Source organism: Microchirus variegatus (assembly GCF_963457635.1).
Source record: "Microchirus variegatus genome assembly, chromosome: 13".
Classification (NCBI taxonomy): domain Eukaryota; kingdom Metazoa; phylum Chordata; class Actinopteri; order Pleuronectiformes; family Soleidae; genus Microchirus; species Microchirus variegatus.
In genome coordinates this window covers 21,163,904-21,188,869 of record NC_139814.1, presented here as the reverse complement: position 1 = coordinate 21,188,869, position 24,966 = coordinate 21,163,904, and the positions used below count along the sequence as shown (strand labels likewise).

The following is a 24,966-nucleotide window of genomic DNA, read 5'->3' as shown; positions in this document are numbered from 1 at the left end:
TTAGATTGAGACTTGTTGTTTTTATGACAACTCTTTTTCAGAAATGTTTGTCCAGTCTGTGTTGATTCTAATAAACAAAATAAATAGAGGTTGAATTAGTCTAAACTGTATGCTATATACAGTACATTTGCTATAATGTTCACATAATTGATGTATTTTTTAGTGCTGTTAATAAATGTGTCACGTTAGATAACACTTAATCACAGTCACAAGGTCAAATATGTGAATTTAAATTGAAATGTTATGTTGCGACTACAAATGTACTCATCAAATACTGTATGTTTTATATATTTTTTTCTAGATTGAATCAGTTTGTGTGTTTTTTCTTAAATATATGTAGTTTTAATATAAGTTGTCTCTTCTTAATTGTAAACATATTCTGATATCTTTGCGCACCTGTGCGGGTAAACTGAATTTCTTTGGTTTTGTGGATAAAAGAAGACACTAATCAATATTTGCCACTATCTTTTTGGACTAAAAAATAAATAAAATGAGAAAAGTTTTAAAGAAATTGATCAATAATTACAATAAAGATCAAATTTTCCTTAAATTAATAAAGAAATACACACAAATCTTTCTTTAAAAGGTTGGAAAATTTTTAGGGTGGGACCCAAAACAAGTCTTCCAGGACCCATCTGTGGGTCCCGACCCAGGATTTGTGAACCACTGCTCCACGTCATTGTCAGAACTCAGTCATAATGGACTATATTTTTGGCCACACCCCCTCCCCTCTCCATCCCTTCCTCCATCCTCCTCCTTCTCCGCTGTGCAGGAAAGAAAGCGAGATTCATGTGCAGCTTCTTTTCTTTTCCTTTCTTTCTTTCTTTTCCGTAAACGTGAACTTTCACCAGTGCAAGAGAAACTCTCTGCTGCCCCCTTTCTTCCTTTGTTTTTTGTCAATCTGTCACGGCTCATGCAGACTCATGCACACGCGGCGAATGATGCCATTCTCAACATCGTCTGAATATAAATAGAGGACGGGAGAAGAAAAAAGAACACGGAGTAAAATAAAGCCACGACAGTCGAGTACAAAGTCCACATTCATTCGCTCATCGCGTCGTCGTGAACATCCCAACAATCCGACTCCCTCTGCTGTGCTCGGTGACGCTTCACCTTCACCATGTTTTTGTGTTTTTGCGTTTTCTTGTGGAAAAATTGTACCTCTTTTTTTTCTTGTTTTTGTTTTTTTTGCTTCAGTAGCCAAGGCATTTTGCACCAAGGAGTAAACATAAATGGTCATCTTATAAATCTCAGAGGTAGAACCCTGACAATTTACTCGGTGAGGAGATTGACAGGTAGAAAGATAAGACAGACAAAGTAAACAAACGTGTCTGTGAAGACGCAGAAAGCAGCAAAAAGGTGAAAATGACAACAGAAGAAAAAAGCTTGAGAGTTTTGTCATGAAAATGTCGCGGGATTCCTTTTGGGCTGTTGTTGTTGTTGTTGTTGTTTTTATTTTCTTGTGCAATCCTGAGTCTTCTCTCAGACGTAGAGGATGACGTTGCTGTCCGCGGGACAGTGAAGGCCTTCGGTGGACGGGTTCAGAGCTCGACAGGACGGAGGCTGCGTTTGCGGCCCGGCCACCAGGTGGCAGCTCTTGGGGTGCGGCGAGTCGCAGTCGTCCGACGTCAGCTCGGCGATGTCGTCCGACTGCGTGTCCGACATCTCCAGGTCGCTGCGGATGCTCTCCGGCTGAGCCAATGTGACGTCTCTGAGCCCCTCCCTGATCGACACACCCGGCGACAGTCCCAGCACGGAGCCCGACAGCGCCCCGCCCCTTCTGGAGCTGCAGTCCTGAGGCTCCTCCCCGCCCAAGGCCGTCGCTATAGCGGCGGAGCCCGGAGGCGGAGTCAGGTCCTCTTCACTGGTCAGGCAGAGGTGGCTGGGTTTGGTCTCGATGTCCACCTGGATCTCCAGGTTGGTGCACTCCCTGCAGAATCACGTAAAGAAAGATCATTATTAACCTATTAAAGGTGCAGTGCGTAACTTCTGGTTCATGTTTGTGCTTCATGTAGAGAAACAATATGACGGCCATTTTTTAATTTTTTCATTTGAGCACAATATTGAAAATGGGAAAAAACAAGTATTTATCCGTTTATCATTTTATTTTGAAAATCAAATGAACAGTTTATCTGATTTTCCATTTTCGTTTTGTAAACAACCGTGTTCAAATGTGCTATTTTGTGAGTTCAGTGTTGCAAGCTAAAAACACTGATTTTCTCTATGGACTTTGGTGCAGGAGAGCGAGCGGTTTACAAACACCAGTTTCCAGTCAGAAAAGGCTGTTAAAACAAACAAATACTGTATATTATATTACTTTAATGTATGGAAACAGTGGAAACCACCTCAGACACCGTCCTGATGTCCATGACGTACAAATGTTCTGCTGCGATTAAACACACACAGGTCACACGTCATCTTTAACAACCACATGTTTACGCTTCTAAATGATTTGCACGCCGCAGTGAAAGAAAAACAGGAATGAAGGCGGAAGAACAAAGAGCTCCTTTAAACGCAGTCAGAGTGGCTTTATTCGCTTGTTTGAGAGGGATTTGTGGCGCGGAGGAGAAAACAACCTGAGATCAGGGCGTCGACGCTGCCAAGTCATCAGATTAGTTTTAATCCAGTTTCCTCAGTTACATCACACATAAAATCCAAACAGCGACGGTGGCAGAAGAGTCACAAAAACAGACGCCAAGACTCACAAATAACTCAAGGACTCTTTTGTTTGTCTTTTCGTCATGTTGTTCTGTTTTAGAATGAAAAGATGGGTAGAATAGGAGAAAAACAACTAACTTAAACTGAATAAAACAATATTTATGTGGCATACGTACAAGGATAGGACTCCAAAATTACTTTAATTTAAGGGCCTTCGGGGAGGTTTATTAATATCGCATTTGACGTAGACGTTGGATGTGACGCACAGAATATGAAAACATGGAAATAAAATAAAAATAAACACATTTCTTCAAAGCTACAAGGAGTTTGTTCACAAGGATTTTTCTGTTCCGTGTTTTACCATCTCGAGCCGCTTCGTGTAGTTTTTGCCTCCTTTCTTCACGTTTTATTTTTATTAAAAGACTTTTATTTTCACATGACGTGAATGACATCATGCCTCACCTGTCAGGTAACGTGTAGGAGGAGATGATGGATCCGGCCATTCCTCTGGTGCTGGCACAGTCACTTCCTGCTCCCAGGCTGCCCGTCTCTCTCTGAGCTGATTCTTTAGCCAACTCTGCTGCTTGAACCTCCAGCCTAGAGACAAACACAACAATCAGTGACACAGTTCTGTCCATTTGGAGTCAAAATGACAACAAGCAGGAAAAAAAAGGGCCTGAAAAGTGAATCCTCACCTGCTGTATTTTCCAGTGCGAGTTCCCAGAGCTCCACCTGCCAGAGTGTTGAAGTGCGGCGTGTCTCCCAGAGTCCCGGGGGCCACAGAGAGGCCCTCGCTGGGGGACGTGGTGCTCAGTCCGCTCACCGCTCCGTCCAGGCTGCTCTCGCCGAGGCTCGGGGACTTGAGAGCGCGCCACGCGTCCGCCACTGCGCGGTTTACAGAGAGAGGGTAGAGTCTGAGTTTGTCGTTCTGAGTGAATTCAAAGCTAAGTGTCGAAGACGTTTTGATTTCTCACCCGTGATCGGACCGTCGTCCTCGTCGAAGTCGATGCGCACGCCTCGTCCTTTTCCCCGGCTCACGCCGCAGCCTCCTCCTCGACACAGAGAAATGGGCACCACGCCGTAAACGTAGGCCAACATGATCGGGACGCCGATGCCTGCGAGAAACAGGAGGAATTATTTATTTATCCTATTGAAATTACTCAGATTCTTCTTCTTATTATTATTTTTAGCTCCACGGAAACTCGAATTTGACCCCCTAAACGTGCGTGAAAACGGACAAAAATTGCCACGCAAACCAGAACCGCCAAAAAAATTCGATTCAATAATGGAATTGCCAACCAACGAAAAACCAATGCAATATGTCTTAGTAGCGCCCCCACAGGTGAAACCCCTATGGAGCTAAAATGTAGTTGCGCCGAATTTTGCAAAATTCTTTGGGAACATTGTCCGGCCGAGCCGAGCAAAAAACCCTCTTGACACCATGACCTCAACTCAACAGGAAGTCGGCCATCTTGGATTTGGCGTATATCTTGGCGTTTCGTAACTGAGCTTGATAATCTGAGGGCGTTTATCTGCAAACATGTCAAATTGTACTAGTTGTTTTTGGAATTATTTTACCGTACAGTTACTTGTGTTTCAGTGTTTCAGACACAAACTGTGGTTTTACTTTTGTCATATGTATTATTATCATCATTATTGTTATTTTTTATTAGCACCTAAGAGACAGCATTGTTGGATCAATGTGAATTTCCCCCATGGAGGATCAGTAACGGTAAATCTTATCTTATCTTCAAGCAAAAATAAAGAAAACAGTAATATAATGAGTAACATTTCCTTTTCAAAGACATACAGCCTGATAAAGTGACTCAGCAGATTCTCCCACACTAAATGTGCTTTAATTTAACAACAAAAAGTGTGTTTTTGTCTCCAGTGACGACACATCAGTCCAGAGACGCTGATAAACACAACGTCCTTGGTTTGTTTTGGCCGTCAGTCATTCTCACGGATTCACGCTGAATAACAGACAGACAGACAGATGGCTGTGGCTGCGTCTCTTACCCACGCTGACAGCTGCGATGACGGGCGCGGTGATGATGGACAAGGCCACGCCTCCGGTGATGGCCAGGTTCCTCCTGTGACGAGACGTCTTCTTCAGCTCGTAGTGAGCGTGGATCTGTGAGGAGACAGATGGACGTGTTTGTGAATTTAAAGGAGCACGGCGTAGGATTTGAGAGGATCTATGAGAAGAAAGTGGTTATCGTGAATTAATGAATTAATAACATGATGTCATTGGTGTAATCATCTGAATCACAGGACAGCTGGTCTGGGGGCGGAGCATTCACCACAGAGTCTGTCAACGTGACGTTCAAACCAAACAGTAGCATAAGAGATTGTTTAGAAGGAGACGTGACATATACCACCACTAGATGTCACTAAATCCTGCACACTGACACTTTTTAGAGGCAATAAAAATGCATATTTTTCCATGTTTCCATTGTTTGTATTGTATGCATTTTGTCCACTTAATGAATCCTTTTGAGGAGTTTCATTGTTTATCTGAAATAAATCTATGCCTCGTGTCACTTTAAATGTTTAATTTTCTTAATCTAATGTGTTTCTAAATCTAATTTCTATTTGTATAATTAAATTCTGCCTAACTTGTACACAAACTGTTGGTCTTTGCAGAGCTGGATCTTGAAAAATCAGGATGTTTGTGTTGAAAAACAGAATTAGACTGCATGTTTTGGTCAGGTTAGAACCAGTGTCCAATATTATTCCTTAAGTATTCTGAATATGAACAAAAATAACCCTTTGTGTACTATGAATTCATACATTTGTAGAAATGGTAATAGGCGTTTTTGTGTCTTAGTCAAAATAAAGGTTGTGAACTTGTTAACAGGCTCTTTCGAGAATAAACTCTACTCAAACAGACATGAAGACGAAGATAAAAGCAAAAAGCTCCTGAAAGGATGAACTGTGAGTCATCGCCGATCTACGTTTAACACACAGACGCAGTTCTTTCAGGAGGATTTCAAAGACCAGCGTCATCACAACCTCCATTAGCACTGACATGTTTTCTGAAAAGGTTCACTGCTTTAAAAAAACACGACTTTTACTATTCTTTTGGAGCCTTTAAAAAAATACACACAGTTCCAAAACCTTCCACAAGAGGGCACTACTGTTTTTTATATGGAAAGCCCACTGTCACTGGGGGAAAGAGCTTCAACTTGATCACATTTAAAGAGAAACCTTCAATGGTATTTACTGGAATTGCTTTATATTCCAACTCTAACGGAACTGCAAATCATTAAATATGAAGTAATATATATTTATGTCTTAATTGATGGGATCTTAAACAAGACAAACATTTTAAGATGATGTAATGTCTTAGAGATGTTACATTTGGCTAATTTGATCATTTCTGGATGTTTCAAGTATTTAAAGGCATAACATTTAGCCAATTTCAAAAAACCTTCGGATGTTTTAAGGTTTCAAAGACAAATTTGAGAATTTCTAGATGTTATAATTGGATATTTAAAGGATGTCACCAAGTATTTGCACTACAGTGCAGTCACTTATTGGTTAAGTCTTTGCTGGGCTTCCTGGAAATCAAGGGAAGTGGAAAACTTCCTGTGCTGTACTTCCTGCCATTTCCAGAAAACGGCGTAAACGAAACTTGGACAAAGGAACTTTTCATTTATTATTACAACTATTATGATGTCTGCGTTGTGCTGTAAATTCCAGTTCATTGGCGCAGTATTGTAAAACAACGGCCCTGCTGTGGTGTAATAGTGAATTCTGTGGTTTCCACTTCTCTACAAAGAAAAAACAGCGAGAGAAGCGTAACATAAAGATGAGAGAAGTGTGGAAAAACTGAAAAGCAACAAGGACAAAGAAGCCGTTTTGTTTTCAGTGAAGTGGAAAATGTACAGAACAAATATAAAGAAGACGCCAGTGTTCTGCTTTAAGATTACAAACACATGAATGGTGTTTCATAATTTCCTCTTTCTTGAGAAGTCTGTTTCCCGTCTCTCTTTCTCTCTGTTGAGACGATTTCAGTTTCTATTCAATAATTATAATTTTCTACATTATTTCATGATGATTTTTATATTTAGTCCACGTAAACAAGCAGTTGAAGCTTATAATTAGCTTATTAACTAGTTATTTGACTAATCCAGACACTTCATCATGATCAAACACAAATTAAAAAGCAGTAATAGTACCTTGCGGCCGACGTAAACGGGGATGCCGATGACCATGGCGGGGACAGCGATGCCTGCAATGAGGGTGATGCCGACAGGAGCTCCGATCAAAGTTCCCAACTGCCACAGAATCTTCTTCTTCCTGCTCCAGGGCTTCTTCCCCCAGAACGTACAGCCGGATGGACTGATGGACGGACAGAGAGACAGTTTACGTTTAAATGTTTGAAAACACGTTTTTTTTTTTACACGTGTGTTTAACATGGTTAGTAAAAGTTTATAGAGTTTGGTTTATGGTCGTGAAAATGAAGATAAGCACCACACACTATTTTTTTAGTGTCGTTTGTTTGATTGATGTATTTTTACTACCTGAGGTAGTGCAGGTCGGAGATCTCCTTCATGCAGAGCCAGCAGAACTCGCAGCCGCAGACGGCGCAGGTCATGTGATTACAGCTGCCGTCGTTCATCTTGATGATGTAGGCGCCGCAGCGAGGACACGGTTTGATGTCGTCTGCTGGAGACAGACAAAAAAATAACACCTGAGTGACTCAGATGAAAATACTATGGACATGAAACGCTCCAGTGTGGAACTTCTGTCGCCCCCCTGTGGACTTGTGAGTAATTATCAAAACAACACAACCTGTCTCTGTGACCTACTTTACTTAGAATTTTGTTTCTGCAAAACTTGTTTCTATGGAGTTATCCATTGTATGTTGGTCTTTTAACGTAGAATCACTTGAGCTGCTTGGTGGAAGAAACAGCAGCAGGTGTTTGAGGAATGCTTGATTTGATTTTCGTTCCTTTTGCCGGAGCAAGCATTTTCATAAAGATGATAAAGCACGATTTTGCAGTCGAACTTAATCCAACTAAGTCCAACTGTATGAAGACGTCTCGTTTTGCTAGCACTGTGTAGCTGTTAGCTTCCTCCATAAGTGGCGATGTAAACACAAAAACAAAAGACCATTCTACAAAAAAAAACATGAAGTAATGCAGAGCCATTTGGCGCAATCAGTTTTGCGTGAGCTCCTATAACAAATGTTTCAATGTGGCATATGTTTGTATTTAAAAGTTACATACTACAGCTTTAATTTGGTCGCCTGTGCAAAGCTGAGTCAACGGTCTGCTTTTATTTTGCAGTTTCACATTCACAAGTCACCGAGGTTCACCGATGTTTGGAAAAATCAGTCTGTAGCTGAAACCATCAGCAGTGACTCAGGAAGAAATTAGAGGTTTTAGACACAACAACTGTGTTCACAGCCCTCAGGCCTCTCTCCAATCCCCCAGTAGTAATATCAAACACTCACTGCTTTGTTCTTTTTTTAGTGTCTGCTTTAAAACGATGACATCACTAAAAAAACATGTGTTTGTGTGCGTCTGTGTGCAGAGCGTAGCCTCGGGGCATCGGAGAGTAAAGAAAACCATTGAGTACATGCATTTAAACATGGAACGCTTTACTCTTTCGACTTCTGACATTCAAATCAAACCTCATTATGGTAATGGACGGAACAATCGCACCACTTTGCCCTCTGATGCTTTTTTAAAGAGAGAAAAAAATAGCAAAGAAGCCAAAACAGGAATGAATTGATTGTGCGGTTGAATTCTGGGATGCCGGGTATGTTCTCTGCTCTTTAAAGGGCAGTTTAAGACATTTGACGAGAGCCTTGAAGACGCCGCTGAATGAGTGTGTTTCTGTTGCTCTTTATTCTGCAAACATTACGTCTTCCAACACTCTCTCTTTTCTCTTTTTCCCTCTCTGTGACTCTCTGTATATCTGTCTGTGTTCAGTCATTATTACAGACAGACAGACAGACAGGTGGGCGCAGCAGGACAGCGGCCCGGGTCGCCTCATGAGTCAGCGCTGGTCGTCTGGCTCACTGTCAGTTCTTTTTGGAAACTTGGCAGACGGAGGGAAAAAAACTGGATGTGATGAAGATTGAGAAATGGCCAAGGACAGCTGGAGGGATTTATTTAATCAATCTTTAATCAAAATGTGATTAAAGACATGCACACACACACACAGATAAGACCGTAGAAGCTCTTACAGTTGTGTCCTGTTATGTTTGCTTCCACAACAAAACAACTGTGTTTACAGTCTTGTTGCTAAGCAACTGTACTTTAACCATCTCCTGGCTGTAGTCAGTGTGTCAGTGTTTACATATAAATCTTAAAAGCATTTTGAGAGCATGTGAGTCTGCTGTTCGGCATTTTCTGTTTTTTACATCTGTATATTTATTTCATTACTACTGTAAAGCACTTGGTCAACTCCTGTTGGTTTTTTTGAAACATGCTTTATAAATAAATTGGATTGGATTGGATTGGTAAAACTTCTTTTTGTCAATCCTGAAATATGGTTTGGAGGCATTTTGCTTCACTTCCAGAGCAATTTTGTCAAATGTGGGGAAATATCTTGTTCACTCTACACTCTTAGAAATAAAAGTGCTAAGTAGAACCATAAAAGGTTCTTCGGCTCCTTTTTGGCTCCAGGTAGAACCTTCCACCTGGAACCCTTTTGGAAGGTTCCACCAAGAACCCTCTCCAAATCCTTTATTCAGGAAAGGGGTTTTAAATGGTTCTCTGGATCAAAAATGGTTCTTACTGGAACCATTAGTGTTACCAAGAACTCTTGAAAAAAGTAAATGGTTCCAGGTAAAACCTCAGCCCTTGTAGAAGGACCGTTTTGGAACCCTTATTTCTAAGAGTGTATCAAGGTACAGAGATGGTTCTTCAAGTCCATCTTTATTTAATACCACTTGGATTTAAATTCCATGCCAAATGTACTTGCATGACAATTTAAATAATATAATGGAGGTTCCGTCTGGACTCTAAGCTCTACCAAATCTACTTTACAGGGCAAATTTAGAGGACAAATTCAGATGTTTTCTTTCCATATTTCCCGACCTGAAAGATACCTAAGAATCTAGAGAATTGGATCCAAGAGAGTTGGACATTACAATACATTATTTATGATGTTTATGGACTTTTGTCAAAGACACTCACTAACTATGATAAATCATAGGTTTTTGTGACATTCCTGCCATTGTAGTATACAACATACAAAAAGTTGTTTAAAAGTTGTTCCAAATGACCAAAGCTTTCCCTTCTTCTTCGTCTTCACCACCACACGAATCACAAGACGTTTTTTTTTAATTACCCTCACTTTAATAACACACTCGCTGCTTTTGTGTCACGGCCCAGTCTCAGTCCAACAGAACTGAAAATAACCGATTTCCTGCTATTGATGTGTTCTGTGACTGTTTAAAGTTCTCACATGTTTGAAGTCAAAAGAGCCAGAAGGACCCACAAGCAAAGATTAAACTGATTATTTCAAACGTGGCTCTAATGAGACACTTAAATAACCGTGTCTCTTTGGAAAGTCTGAGCAGCTCAGACGACATTTTAAGATGCTGCACGACAGGACACACGTACCGCTGCAGTCATCAAACTATCCAGCAGAGAAGCTGCGATATAAATAGTGTCTCACGCGTGATTGAGCGCGGCAACTTTTCCCTCAGCTGTGGGAAACGCCAGGGAGCTGCCGCCGCTGCCACCACCATCGCCACCGCCACCACTGCCGCCGCAGACATGAGTCAAGTTTGAATCAACACTGTGTGACAGACTGAGATCGACATGTGACACGAGTGACTGAGACTGAGATACAGACTCAGACAGTTCTCAGGGGTGTGAAGCAGACTTTCATGTTGCTGGAGGAGAGGATTGTTTTTTTCTGTCTGTTTAGGATTGTGCACGCACACACACACACACACGTACATACACACACTGTGCAGATGTGTGCGAAACTGTCCATCTCTTGGCTCAGTGTGGTGACAGTCTGTGGGTGTTTCTCAGAGTCAAGGTAAGACAGGATGCTGAGATTTCAAAGATATTACGTCACTGCACTGTTCAGGATGTTTCAAATTCCTCACCACGGAGATTTTAGGATGCAGCTCGTGTACGAGCAGCGCAGCAGAAGGACCCACAATCCTTTGTGCACGCACGTCATTTGATGTTTTGCAAATGTAGCACTAGTACTCGTTCTTACTGTCGAGATACTTCAGGGTTCCCACACCTTGTTTGACATTAGATATAAGGTCTTTTTAAGGATTTTTCGGGACCAATTCCCTCAAATTCAAGGACAGAATAAGATGTGAGGCCAACTTGTAAGAGCTGCTTCGCCCATGGCGTCCACTGGGATCATTTCCCAAACATCACGTCATTTGCTCTCTCTTGTTCTGCATGGATACTCTCAACAAAAACGGCAAATAGAGAGACAGTGGACAGTGTCCTCAACACCGCTAGTTATTACAGCTCGACGTAATTTCTGGAGCTTGCACAAAATTTGTCACTTTCAATGACACATGTCCATTAAGGATAGGGGTCATTGCTCCAGTGCTGTAGTAAAGCAATTGGTGGAGCCTCCCCGCAGAGCACTGATCTGCGCCTCCACATGGCGGGTGGAGGTTGTTGGGTATTTGTTTTTATAAAGTGGAACATTCTTAATGACATAAAGACGTCAACGCATATTAACGCATGATGGCTGACCAGAAAATGACGCACGTGACGTCATGTTTACGTGACTCCCGATCGTTAAAATGAGTCTCTAAAGTAACCCTAAACTTTAAAAGAGTGCAGAGGCACACATACGCAGTACACAGGTACGCTGGTTATTTGTAGCGCTGCTCTTTTTGTTTAATAAACAGACCGCTCCAGTGCAACTGTAGGTGCGCTAAGGGCGTTAAAGGAGCTAACGCAGCTAGGTCAGTTGTCATGGAAAAGTGTCATGCGTTAATGTGTGTTAATGTTGACGCCGTTAACCGTCGCTAACGTGCCCAGCACTTATAAAGATGCACACTTGCTAGCCTCTAGCATTTGTACATACCTAACATGCTAGTCTTGCCTCGTTTCTGTAGGACCTGACTCCGTCCTTCTAAGGAAGGATTTGGAATCCCATGTTGATTAGATCTGACCTTGGAAATTCCGAGTTCCAAATACAAATGTGTTGTTTTGTTTTCCAGGTACTCACCAGGTCCCTGCTCCTGTGTGTAGCTGGGCGAGTGGTTGCTGTGGGTGTGCAGGGACTGCGCCCTCTGCTGGCGAGCAGAGTCGCAGGTCTGGTTGGGGTGCCAGGCCTGTTTGCAGTGGTAGCAGAACTCGGCGCCGCAGCCCTCTCTGCCACAAACCAGCCTGGGACAGCTGGCACAGCCTGAGGCGATGACGGCGAAGCTAATCGAGAGAGAGAGAGAGAGAGAGACAGACGGAGAGAGAAGAGTTCAAAAAACGTGGGAACTGAAGAAACCAGTTGATCTTTATGAGGCCGTGACTCACAATCCTGCAGCAAATTAAAGCTTCATTAGCAGCGTTTTCTAAATGAAAGGACTGTCTGTACTCATGATCAAAAACAGTGGCTGCTGCGTTTTCCTCACGTTGACACCCACATCCAAAAACTGTGGGCAGCTTCTCGCAGATGGAAAGCTCATTAAAGTTGATTAATCTATGCTACCTGTCAAACTAATCAAACATTATTCTTGACTCGGTCCCTCGCTGACATTTTACAGATGGTGACAATAACCCAAAGGGAATCAGCTCATCATTTTAGCAGCTTTCAGACACGCACTGAATATTCCCTCTTTAAAACATTTCTCTGAATCGAAGAAATGTTTCAAAGAAGTTGAATGTAAATGTCCGGAACTGTAAATCTGGTAATTTTCCAAAAACTTCTCCTGCCAGCACCTTAGTCAAATGTATGGATAATGAAAACACAGGAGGAAAAGCTTGGGTAAATCCACAGAGAGCCAACTCTTCGCTTAGATGCTCTGCAGATTCCTATGCTAATGTGAACATATCTGATCCACGTAATCTCCCGCTGTGTTTGTCAGATGTAAACGGCAAACTCCACTTAATATCTGGAGCCAATTTTGTCTGTCTGTCTGTCTGTCACAGACTGTGACCTCAGGGAAATGAACCTGCTCTATTCCTGTCAAAGGAATCATTTTTCTACTCAAACCAAAAGTGAAAGCTGTGTGACTCACATTCTTTTAAGTGTTCAGAATGACTCCAAATGGAATCTACTAATTTCTTTCGCCCCATTGTTTATTTAGCTTTCGATACAGTGAGAATGAAAACAATAAACATACAACCCTGGGTCAAATGAGCAATAGATGCAGGTTTTTATCGACTCAGCAGTGTTGTAAACGTGACACCATCACGCCTAGTTCTTTGTTTTAGCAGTCTTGTTACTGAGTTTAAGCTAAAATAAGCAAAGCTTAGCTAAAATAAGTTGAGCTCAACTAAGCTTCACTACCATAAAATAAGCTGAGCTCAACTAAGCTACACTACCATAAGATAATCTGAGCTAAACTAAGCTACACTACAATAAAATACAATGAGTTAAAATTGGCTAAACTTAGCTACACTACAATAAAATAAGATGAGTTAAAATGAGCTAAAATAAGCTACAATGTGATAAAATAAGATGAGTTAAAATAAGCTACACTATGATAAGCTGAGCTAAACTAAGCTAAGCTACACTACGATAAAATAAGATGAGTTAAAATTAGCTAAAATAACCTACACTACGATAAGATAAACTGAGCTAAACTAAGCTAAGCTGAAAAAAGGCTAAAATAGTTACGCCTAGATAAGCTTAGCTAAGATAAACTAAGCTAATACAAGCAAAATTTAGATAAGATATAAATTGACCTGAGCTAAAATAAGCTAAGCCAATATAAGGTAAACCAAGTTAAACTAAGATTACATAAAACAACTAAGATAAAATTAGCTAAGATTAGATAAGGTAGGGTAAGATAATAAATAGGCCCATATTTTAAACAGCAGAAAATATAAAGAAATATTAGAAAATATAAACATATTAAAAATAGAACATAAACATTACTTTGCACTGGTTGGTCTGCATTTATTTGAATGTTCACCAGCCAGATGCTGTTATGATACGCTCCACTGCTGAGTTTGAAAGAGGAACTGAAGTTAAAGATATAAAAGTGTAACCACAGTGACAGTGTCAAACTGCCCGTGCGCTCATGACGTTTGCCTCTGTCGTGTTGCACGTTGATTATTTACGATGCATTTGTGACGTTGAAACACAGATAAGCTTCTCCAACAGCCAAAGAGAAGAAGGACGTCAACAAAAACCCTGCAAATACTGCACCTGCTAAACTGAATGTACACAGTTCCACTGGACACAGTGTCGTCTTTTCTGCGCGTCTTTGCAAACACAGGACGCTGACGCTGAGTGAAATATCCATGTTTGCTAACACGTTGTTATGTAACTGGAGATGTAACTTTAGAAATCCCGTCACAGTTTCCAAGGGAAGAGGATTTCAGACGTGGCCACTAATGGGCAGATTATTCAGCCTGAAAGCCGAGTCGACGGAGAGGACGGCGAGGGTTGATCAATGGACTAATCACTTAGTAACTACATTCAGAGAGAAAAAGGGGGAAAGAGTCAGCGTGAGGTCAATCGATGTGGATTTCACGAGTGAAAAGAGACGGTGCAAACTTAATTCAATTTAAATTTAAAAATAAACGGCGGCCTTTGCTTGTTGCTCGATCCATTCTTTCAAATTGTGACTCAGTGCCAGTGTACAGTCAATGCACGGATGACACATGGAAACTGTTTTGACTGTGTGAGTTATCTGTATTATTTGTAGGTTTGTCCATAAACAACACTTAACAAAAACTACTATTATAATTATTGTGGAGCTCAGCTGACTCACCGACGATGACTTTTACCAAATGTCACTCAAATGTTCGGTTTTTCTGGAGGTAAAACGAAAATAAAAGGCAAATTTGAAAGTGCAGAACTACAGAAAAAGTGTATAAAATAGTCAACAGACATGACAAAATGACAAAAGAGGGAGGAACAATTGAGCTACAAGAGGCTGTCAGTCAGCGGAGGAATCACAAAGGAGGCCTGTCAGGAGTTATTGTGCGAGCAAACATGTCGGAGGATTTACAATAAAAGCACAAGGCAATTTTATTGAAATTATTTATTTATTGGGGCCTTTTTTTTCTTTTCTTCTCGCCGCTGCCAAAACAAAGACGCTGCCACTTCTCAGCACATTATTCTAAAGCTTTGCAATTACAACGAGTGAAAGCGCCGACGATCTGATAACAGGGCGAACTTGTATTTCTGTTGTGGAAACGCCTGCAGCACAGCAACACGTCGCTCATTAGCAGCCTGAACACTAATGCACTGACAGCTCTGTTCTAATATATTTAGGAATATGAGAGGAGACAGGAGCTTTTTTTTTTGCTTTACCCCCCCAAGACAAGACAAGACGAGACATGAAATGGGATTCCTGCAGAGACACGTCCTCCAGAGACCAGCGCTGCAGTCTTTAAACACACATCTGCACAATCTGCAAAAATCAACAGGACGTCCTTATTTATTTGGCCTTTATTGAAACAGGTTCGTCCTATGACGTTCAACGAGGTGTCAAACTGGTGGCCCGTGGACCACATGAGGCCCAGCAATAGATTACATGCAGCCCAGTACTTAATGTCTAATTCGAATGCAATTATCACAGTTAATCTTAGATGAATTCCCCTGTTTTTTTTATATTAATGGATTATTTTTGTACCAGTGATGTCTTTTCTGTAAAGTTTTATATAAAAACAAGCACTTTTACTTTGAAAAGTATGTATAATATATTCATAAATATCTTTATGATGTTATCATTTACACATACACACTCACTGACCGACAAAAACTCTGCCCACGTGAGGAATTGTATTACATTCAACTCGCTTTTGTAATGAACATGACCGACGTCTCCACCTTTCATTTGCAAAAACAAATGGTTTAAGTGAAAAGTCAGTCAAAGACAAAGGTGTTTATAGATCAATTTGCGTTTTAAGTGGTTATATGGAAATCCTGGCCCTTTTTAAGTAACAACCTCAGGACTCAGGATCTTTGAATACGTAAGTGCAATTTAATACGAGGCCACCTTTGTGATTTTGCTGCCCTCTATAGGTTAAATAGGTTATAATGAATGCAGTTTACAGTTTTACATTCGTATCCATCACAGTCAAGCACCGCCTACTCCAAGGTGGTGGGATGGTGGCCTCCTAAATCAAACTCTGATTAGGGCCCCATAAAGTCTTGGCCCGGCCCTATTCAGGGTCACTATTTGACGACCAGACTGTAAATTATTATATTATTACAAGGCTGTCTTTCCAAGTTCAGTTAGCACTTTAGGAACAATAAATAAATCTTGGTTATTAGGACTGGAGCACACAGACACGGTGTTTTCAATGGCTGAGAAAACTTAATGTAACCTTATAAACTTTCAGTCCAACTGAGGCAAAACAAAGAAAACTAAACAAAAAGATGCCAGTTTTGCATTTTCTTATTCCTGCAGCATCAGCGCTCTCTCTCTGCTTTAGCTTCCCTAAACACAAAGCCAGCAGCAGATAGTCAAACGAGCAACGAAAAACAAAGCTCTTCATCAAAGTGTTTGTTCACCATTTTTCCTCCTTCCAAACTCACTTACTGTGGCTTTTTTATCGTCATGATGTCACGGGGGGGGGGGGGGGGAGGGGATTCTCTGCAGGTGACAAATGTGTGACCTCATGGAAATCCACTCGGCGGCTTTTATGACTCACGATGGATGTCATATAAAGTCAGGGGGATTTACCAAAGTCATCATGGAACCACAAAGATCTGGAGTGGATTTTTATGACAAAACCCCCCGATGGGAGTTTGTTGCTAGCACAGAGTAAATAGAGCAAAATAAACCCCCCCCCCCTCCTCCTCTGTATCCATCCATTATGTTTACTGTCTTATTCTCCACATGAGAGAAGCCAGAGCAGCCACAAACAATAAATCCACTCATTTTCTTTATTTTTCATCTATATTCTGTTTTTTTTTTCTTTGTCGAGGTACATTTTATCTATCTGTTCTTAGAGAGTCTTCTAAGTGCGAGGCCACAACGCTCGTCATTTCAGAACCATGACCCCCATGGTAAATGGGGGCCATAAATTAATTATTTTCAATGTACTTCATGCAAACTGGATTATTTGGTTTCGTTTGATTACGCAATATCGTCCACAAAACAAAAAATAATCCAGTTTGCATGAAGTATATTGAAAATAATTTATTGTGTTTTTTTGTTGTTGACAAAACTTGGTAATTTAAGGGTTAAAAATGTGAAAATTCATTAATATTTGATATGTACGGAAAGGGCTGATGTTGGTTTAAAACAATAAAAAAAGAAACGCACATTTATTTTAGCTTCATTTTCTATGAGCACATTTTGGTGCTCTAAGTGTGTTAACGTAACTTTTTTGCAGGTGCATCCAAGGGTTAAGGGCGTTCCCATAAATGTGATGTTTCCATGGAGATATCAGACTCTTTTTTTCCACTGTGACTGTGCTCTTCTTCAGAAGAAACCCTCAGACTGTGTGTGTCAGTCCAGAGCACCAGTTGGCAGAGCCATGATTTGTTTGACTGGCAAAGCATCTCGCTGTCAACTCTGTCCTCAGGGCAGCACGCACACCGATTTGGTTTGACATCTCTGGCACGAGAGGAGCAGGAGGAGGAGGAGGAGGAGGAGGAGGAAAAACAAATGGAAAAGGACAGTGACGGGTAAAACAAAAGCGGGCGTGTGAGATCAAGAGCCGAGATGTAAATGTAAAAGGCAATGAGACAGAGGCAGGGAGTTTTATGAGCGCTGACATGCACAGACACTCCTGTCTAGTGTACACAGTCACCTGGGAATCCTTTTTCCGAGCTCGTAAATGCACACACACACACACACACACACACACACACCCCCACACACACACACACACACTGTAACAGCAGGCTGCGTTTAACACCAGTATCATCAGTTTGACACGAGCCCCACGTCACAGGTCGATCAGCAACAACCAGAACATTCACACACGCACGCGCACGCGCACACGCACACGCACACGCACACACACACACGTGTAAGTCCAGTCCAGTCCACTGAGTCCGTATTGATCTGTTTAATTAAGTGTCAACTCCCGTTACCACTGGCAACGCTCCCTCTATGCCGCATTGATAGTCGCCATGGCAACTGACAGCCAGAGGAGACGGTCTCTTTGTTCTCACTGGACGAGCCGCTCTCTGACAAGCCGCGCAGCCGTGAGCTCCCATTGGTCGGGAGCGGCGACGGCGGGTCAGAGGTCGGAGGACGGCGTCGTTGTTGTCGTCGTGGCGATTTACCCACGAGCTCATGTTTTTCTTTCTTTTGTGACGCAGAGAGGAAAAGGCCGACAGGCTGTGTCCTTGTGTCACTGTTAGCTTTTAAATGTTTGTTTATCTTTTCACATAGACAACCTAAACCATCACCATAATTCAAATATTAGATCTAAACTTAACCAGTCCCTCAGAAAATGAGGTTCTGCCTCACTAGGACCAGGTTCTGGTCTCCATGAGGACTACTGGTCCTGACAAGGTCAGTGGTTTTGTAAACACACACACACACACACAAAACAATGCAATTTCTCAGATATCAACATTCAGTTCTCTGTAATATTGAGGAAATTCACATTTGTGTGTCTCTGTGATGGACAATGTGTGTGTGTGTGTGTGTGTGTGTGTGTGTGTGTGTGTGTGTGTGTGTGTGTGTGTGTGTGTGTGTGTGTGTGTGTGTGTGTGTGTGTGTGTGTGTGTGTGTGTTACTGAGCCGTGTCTCCAGCCCCGGCGATCTGTGGTGAATAACAATTAGGATTCAGTCAACTTGTCTGATTTAAAGTGAGGGGTGAGTCACTGCTGTCGTCAGCAGACACACAGAGAGGAGAGAGCACGGTCCTGGTAAATATGTAAGTCAACTGTGCCGCTGTGACGCTGCCGCTTTGTTACTGCAAACACACGTTTGATACTGACGCACACATGACCTTCAACACACCGACGGACTCAACTGCAACAATTACAGGGCAAACTCTCAAAATCATCCGTTTTGTCTACGGGGATCTGAGCAGAATACTAAAACATGGACGACAGCAGTAAAGTTTGTGTCCCCCTGCACAGAAGCCCATAGAGAAAATCAGAGATTTATGTGTTGACCCTCTTAAAGGTGCATTATGTAACAAATCTAAAGCAACTGGCCGTCAAATCCTCCTAATATGTCACAGAGACTCAGGAATAATGTTCATATAACAAACTGAACTCACCAACAACAACAGTACATCCAAAATATTTGCATTAAAAAAAATATTTCGCAGACCTCAAATCATGTTTATATTTTAAAATCATGTTTTGGCATGTGGCGCCACCTACCGCCGTCTACCAATCATTACAGTCAGTAGAGTCTCAGCTACCGAGCAACCACGGGTTGCCAGTTACGTCAGAAAACTAAAACCTAAAAGACCTCGGTATTTTGAATTTGAATGTAGTGACCGTTTTTGGCCACATTCTTACATATGGCACCTTTAAGTTATACATTCACATAAGGTGTGTGTCAAAATTGATAAAACCACGTAGGTGTACCTTCTAAAAGAAGACTTTCTCACAGTTTCCTTGTCTAATGAGTTTATGTTCAGATTCAGGTTCAACACAACAACAACAGCTGTTCACTTTTACCTTTACTGTGCTAACATATGTTGTGACACTTGTGGTGGTGTGACACATTTGCACGCATTAAAAAAACACCCTAACATCTGACCTGATTAAGCTTTGAGTCACAGAGGCAGGAATTCCTCAGAAAAGCAGCGGTCAGAGGTCGACAATGGGGTAATTTTGCTGATAATCTATTAGTTATATGTAGATTAAAATGTCAGAAACAAGTAAAAAATGTCAATTAACAAAACATATATTTAGTTTGGTGATAAGTTAAAGACTCCAAATAATATATATATATATGCATAATATACAAAGGAATTATACTTATTTATAGAAAGTAATAGAGCAATAGTTCTGGTGAAATGAAACCTGCAGGTTCCACAGCCCACAGACCTGTTGAATGTTCCTCTACACTGTACACTCTTAGAAATAAAAGTGCTAAGTAGAACCATATACGGTTCTTTGGCTTGTCCTCATAGGAGAACCCTTTTTGGAGGGTTCCACCAAGAACCCTTTATTCAGGTAAGGGGTTTTAAATGGTTCTCTGGATCATAATAGTTCTTACTGGAACCATTATTGTTACCAAGAACCATTGAAAAACCCTTATTTCTAAGAGTGTAACAGTAATATTTCAACGTGTCTTTGACTCTTAACATTCTATAGAAGAGTGCAAGATTTAGGCAAAGACACCACACGCAGACAGCCGAGGCCTTCCCCTGTGACAGCAGCCGGTATTACTGTACAAAACCACAACAGAGAACTATCACTGCGTATATATCTGCATCTCACCTGCCCACACACACACACACACACACACACACACACACAGAAACACAAACACAGTGAATCACTCGGGCTTCCTGTGATGAAACAAACGCCTCTCATGTGTTCCAGAAAACCAGATGTGATCTCACGCTGCACCTCCAACAAATCTAACTGCCCTCCTCCGACCACAGGGTGAACTCACAGCCCTCCATAACCCAGTTAATCTCTGTGTCTGTGTCTCTTTCTCAACTCCACTTTCATAGTTAACCTCCTCCTCTGTCCTTCTTTCTCTAACAAGCTCACACTGGTTCCTGTTCTTTCAGAAAGAGAAACGCAGTCATGTGTGTGCATGTGTGTGTGGATTCTGAGGCAACACAAGTTATTCTGAAATCCCGGGCATTTACCACAGAAAAGGCTTTTGGAAATAACCCAAAACACAACTGAGCAAGTTCGCGTGCTTCAGAGAAAACGGAAGAGAGAAAAGTCCACTTGTGGCCACGATGAGGCAAATACTGACCGAAACGATGATGTTACACAAACCAGACGCACTGTAAAAAACTACTCTACGGTCCAGTGTTTAACTTTTAGGAAGGGTTTCATTTAACGGGATAAAAGTTTGTTTGTTTCCGTTCACAATTACTTATGAAAATAGAAATAAAATACTTTCTGTAGCATTAGAAGCCTTCACTGAGACTACATTCTGATTAAGACAAAACCAGCCAGAAGATGGGCTTTTATTTTGAAGCTGCAGTCCCACCATTAGACACTAGAGGCCACTGATTCTAACACACTAGACCTTTTTTTTTAAAGAAAAACTAAGGTAAAAGATGATGAAGTTAAACAATGATGGGCATAATTTGGGCATTAAATGTGCAGAAAGAGAAAAGGAATTGGGCTTGTAACTGGAGGGTTGCTGGTCAAAATCCCACGAGCAAGGCAACCAACCCTCTCGACGCAGGGATTTAGCAAATCATTTATGTGCCAAAGCGTTTTAACTTTTTTTCGTAGCATTAGAAAAAGCCTTCTCTGTATGTTTTACTGAGACTACATTCCGTCATATTAAGCTAACGGAGGAAGGATTTCAACACGCCCTTCCTCCTCCTCCTCCTCCTCCTCCTCCTCCTCCTCCTCCTCCTCCTGTCAGCCGTCTCATCAAATCGTCTCACACCCAAACACAGAAAGTCTTTGTCTGAAGGGGAACTTTGAATTTTGGCTGCACTTTCCCATGACTCACTTATACTAACTCCTGGTTATCGGGTTATAAAAGTGCGTTATAAAGAATCTTAATTTACATTAACGGTACATGCCAGATTTTGGATCGTGTACATGATGCAGTGAATGAGAAGCCGCTCTGACACCCTGGATACGCACATCGCGTTTTCCCCCGACGACAAACACGTGCAGTGTAAACAAGCGTGAACGCACACATGGATATAAGACGCAGACCCGTGACTGCTGCTCCTGCTGAAACGGACACGTTTGGACTCATTTTATCATCACTTAAACTACTTAGATATAAAGAGCTGTTACCCAACCCTCGTGTAGCGCACGGGCAGGTGCTGGAAAAACCACTCATTCCATTGAGCCTCTGCAGATCGACAGTTGGATCAAGATAAGAAGAGGATTTCGATAAATACAGAGACAAAGTGATAAGAAATGACTCGGGGCAACATCTGCATTCACACAAACATCTGACTCCGTGGCTTTGTGACAGTCTCTCTTCTCCCGTTACTCACTGGGTTTTTGTTTCTGTGTTTCACAATCGTTCATTTGTTCTTCGTCAACATCCTGTCAGAGTGATATCGCTGAGAGGGCCACGGAGTTCATTTTCACTTCTGGGACAAAAAAACACCGAGCCTCGTTTGAGGAGTTTCACATTTACGGGGCGTGATCTGCAGTCTGATAAACCAAAAGCATGACGATCGCAGGAAGTAACTAACAACGTTCACACAAACCAACGACACAGTGAAACTTAATCTAATCCCAAATTTGCTCAACAACTTTGTCACGAGGCTTTAATTAATTATCTTTGTTTGATTTGTCTCCAGATCAAGATAAACAGTTTGAGGAAGCGCAAGAGCTCATGACTGGTTTTGCATTGACCGCAAAAAGGTAAATAGATGACTCACTGGATTCATTTAGGGATTATAAATGTCTCGGGTGACATGAAATAAACCCCTGGCTGCTATAAATATACAAAAATTAGTGCTGGGAGCGTTAACGGCGGTTAGCGGCGGTTATCGGCGGTTAGAGGCGGTTAACAGTGGTTAACGGCGTCAAAGCTAGCGCGCGTTAACGCATGACGCGTTTCCATGACAACTAACCAGAAAAAGACGCGTGTGACGTCATGTTTACGTGACTCCCGATTGTTAAAATGAGTCTCTAAAGTAACGCTAAACTTTAAAAACAGAGGCACACATACGCAGTACACAGGTACGCTGGTTATTTGTAGAGCTGCTCTTTTCGTTTAATAAACAGACCGCCCCAGTTCCACTGTGGGAGCGCTAACGGCGCTAAAAGGAGCTAATGCAGCTAACGGAGCTAACTGGTAAACGGTGCCTGGACTCCGGTATCGCGGCACGTAAACATGACGTCACGTGCGTCTTTTTCCGCTCAGTCGTCATGGAAACGCGTCATGCGTTAACCTAGTGCCCAGCACTAATAAAAATCTAAAAACAGACACAGAAGAACCATTTGACACCTTGAATATCTACACTACCGTTGAAAAGTTTGGACTCACTTAGAAACGTCCTTATTTTTGAAGGAAAATCACTTTTTTCCCAATGAATATAACATTAAATGAATCAGAAATACACTCTATACATTAATAATGTGGTAAACGACTATGCTAGCTGCAGGCCCATTTCCAGTGTTCTAATGGTACATTGTGTTTGCTAATGGCGTTAGAAGGCTATTGGATGATTTGAAAACCCTTGAAAACCCTTGTGCAATGATGTTAGCACAGCTGAAAACAGTTTTACTGGTTCTTTGACACAAGCAAAGTTGAATAAAAATCATTATTTCAAATCTTTTCAATGTTGTGACTATATTTTCTATTCATTTTGCAACTCTTTTGATGAATAAAAGTGTGACTTTTAATGGAAAACACACAAAAAATGGTATAGGTGAGCCCAAACTTTTGAACGATAGTGTATATAAAGAAAAAGATGAGGGTTCTTACCCGCAGTCAGGCGCAGGGCACCATCGGCAGTCCGGGTCAGAGGCGAGGCACCTTCTCAGCAGGAACTCCTCGTACTTCTCCAGCAGGGCGGCGTCGTCCAAGATGTCGGCCACCTGGCGCGGGACCAGTCTCTCGGCGCACTCGGGGCAGCTGAGCTGCACTCGGCTCTCGGTGATCTCGATGCGGAGGTACTGGCGCAGGCAGCAGAGGCAGGAGCGGTGGCTGCAGCCCAGCAGCTCGGGGAGCTGGTCGGCGGGCTGGCACACCAGGCACAGCGGGCACTCGAGGAGGGCGGCCTCCCCGGAGGAGGGGGCTCCACCCAGCGACGGCTGGCTGGAGGAGAGTGGCTTCGGTGGGGAGCTGGAGGCAGCAGCATCCTGCGGGCTCGTAGTGGCTGTGGTGGTGGTGGTGGTGGTGGTGGTGGTGGCGGTGGTGGTGGTGGATGTGGATGTGGACGTAGCTGAAGTTGCAATGGGTGGTGGACTCAAGGCAGAAGGCAGGAGCTGTTGAGTGTGTTGTTGGTGGAGATGTGATAAAGGGGTGGCCGCTGCCCCTTTGGAGCCCCTGGTGCCCCGAGAGCCACGCTTGCTGTGGAAAAGGCTGTGGAAGGAGATGCGGCCCTGGCGTTTGCCCGGCGCTCGGCACTTAGGGTTAGGGACGCCGCTCACAGAGGAGTGCGGCGACTCTGAGTCCTTCTCTGATCCCATATCTACCAGCAGAGACACACACAGGGCGGATTATTGTCTCCTGAGACGCGCTAATGTATCGCAAAGGGACAGCGACCGAAGATGCAAACACACTCACACGCGCACAAGGGAGGACTTGTCCTCTCGTAAAAAGATAAAGTGGAATTTAAATGCCGCTCAGGCTCCTGGCAGAGACGCCACAGTTCAGCATGTTCGTTTTACCAGAAAGAAAACGTTATCAGAGAGAGACAGAGTGAGATAACAGAGAGGTAAGAACACAGATTGCGCAATTTGAACGCGAGAAGGAAAAAAAAATCCGGTTCGGCTCCCAGAGTTTCACAAATCTGGCAGTAAAGAGGTTCAGTAAAAGGAAAGAAGCAGCCGGTCGCTCATGTCTTTAGGCAGAAGTCCAGGTCAAACATTCAACACTCTCAGTGCCATCAAAAAGAGATTAATGTCTGTTTCAGTGAACGTTTCCCCTTTCTGAAAACAGACGTGGTTACAAAAAAATGTGAAGAGAAAAATCCACAGAGCAGCAGAGTTGAGCGTGAACGCCGGGATTATATTTCCTCAGTTTAGGTGTAATTCTCTCCAGCTGTCCTCAGAGCGGCTCGTCTGCTCGTCTGCCTCCTCTCGCTCTTGTTGAACATCAGCCGCTCGGCACAGTCTTTTCTATCAGGAAGAAGAAGAAGAGAGCAGGAAGTTAGCACAAAGAGCATGCTCAGTATGACACACACACACACACACACACACCTCTCCTCTTCCCTCTACTCTCACCGCCTCTCTCTGCTTCACTCTTCCTGGGTTTTGATTTAGTCATTAACTCTTGACCCTGAACTCATAATCCCTGTGTGTGTGTGTGTGTGTTCATCACATTATTATCATAAAAACACACACACACACCAGTCCAGTCATGCCATAAACATGTCCTACTGCACGTGTGTGTGTGTGTGTGTGTGTGTGTGCATC

General features: G+C 42.4%; 1 protein-coding gene across 1 annotated transcript; it reads right to left on the bottom strand.

Moving 5' to 3' along the window:
• Positions 1-767: 767 nt before the first annotated feature.
• On the bottom strand, positions 768-24,270 carry rnf19b (ring finger protein 19B). The gene is made up of 9 exons (XM_083899851.1): positions 23,312-24,270; positions 11,839-12,038; positions 7,188-7,332; positions 6,843-7,005; positions 4,678-4,792; positions 3,633-3,773; positions 3,354-3,543; positions 3,121-3,255; positions 768-1,930 (listed from the first exon to the last, which is right to left on the bottom strand). Exons 1-9 carry the CDS (start codon positions 24,016-24,018, stop codon positions 1,483-1,485), a joined length of 2,244 nt encoding a protein of 747 aa, XP_083755977.1. The 5' UTR covers positions 24,019-24,270; the 3' UTR covers positions 768-1,482.
• Positions 24,271-24,966: the final 696 nt, after the last annotated feature.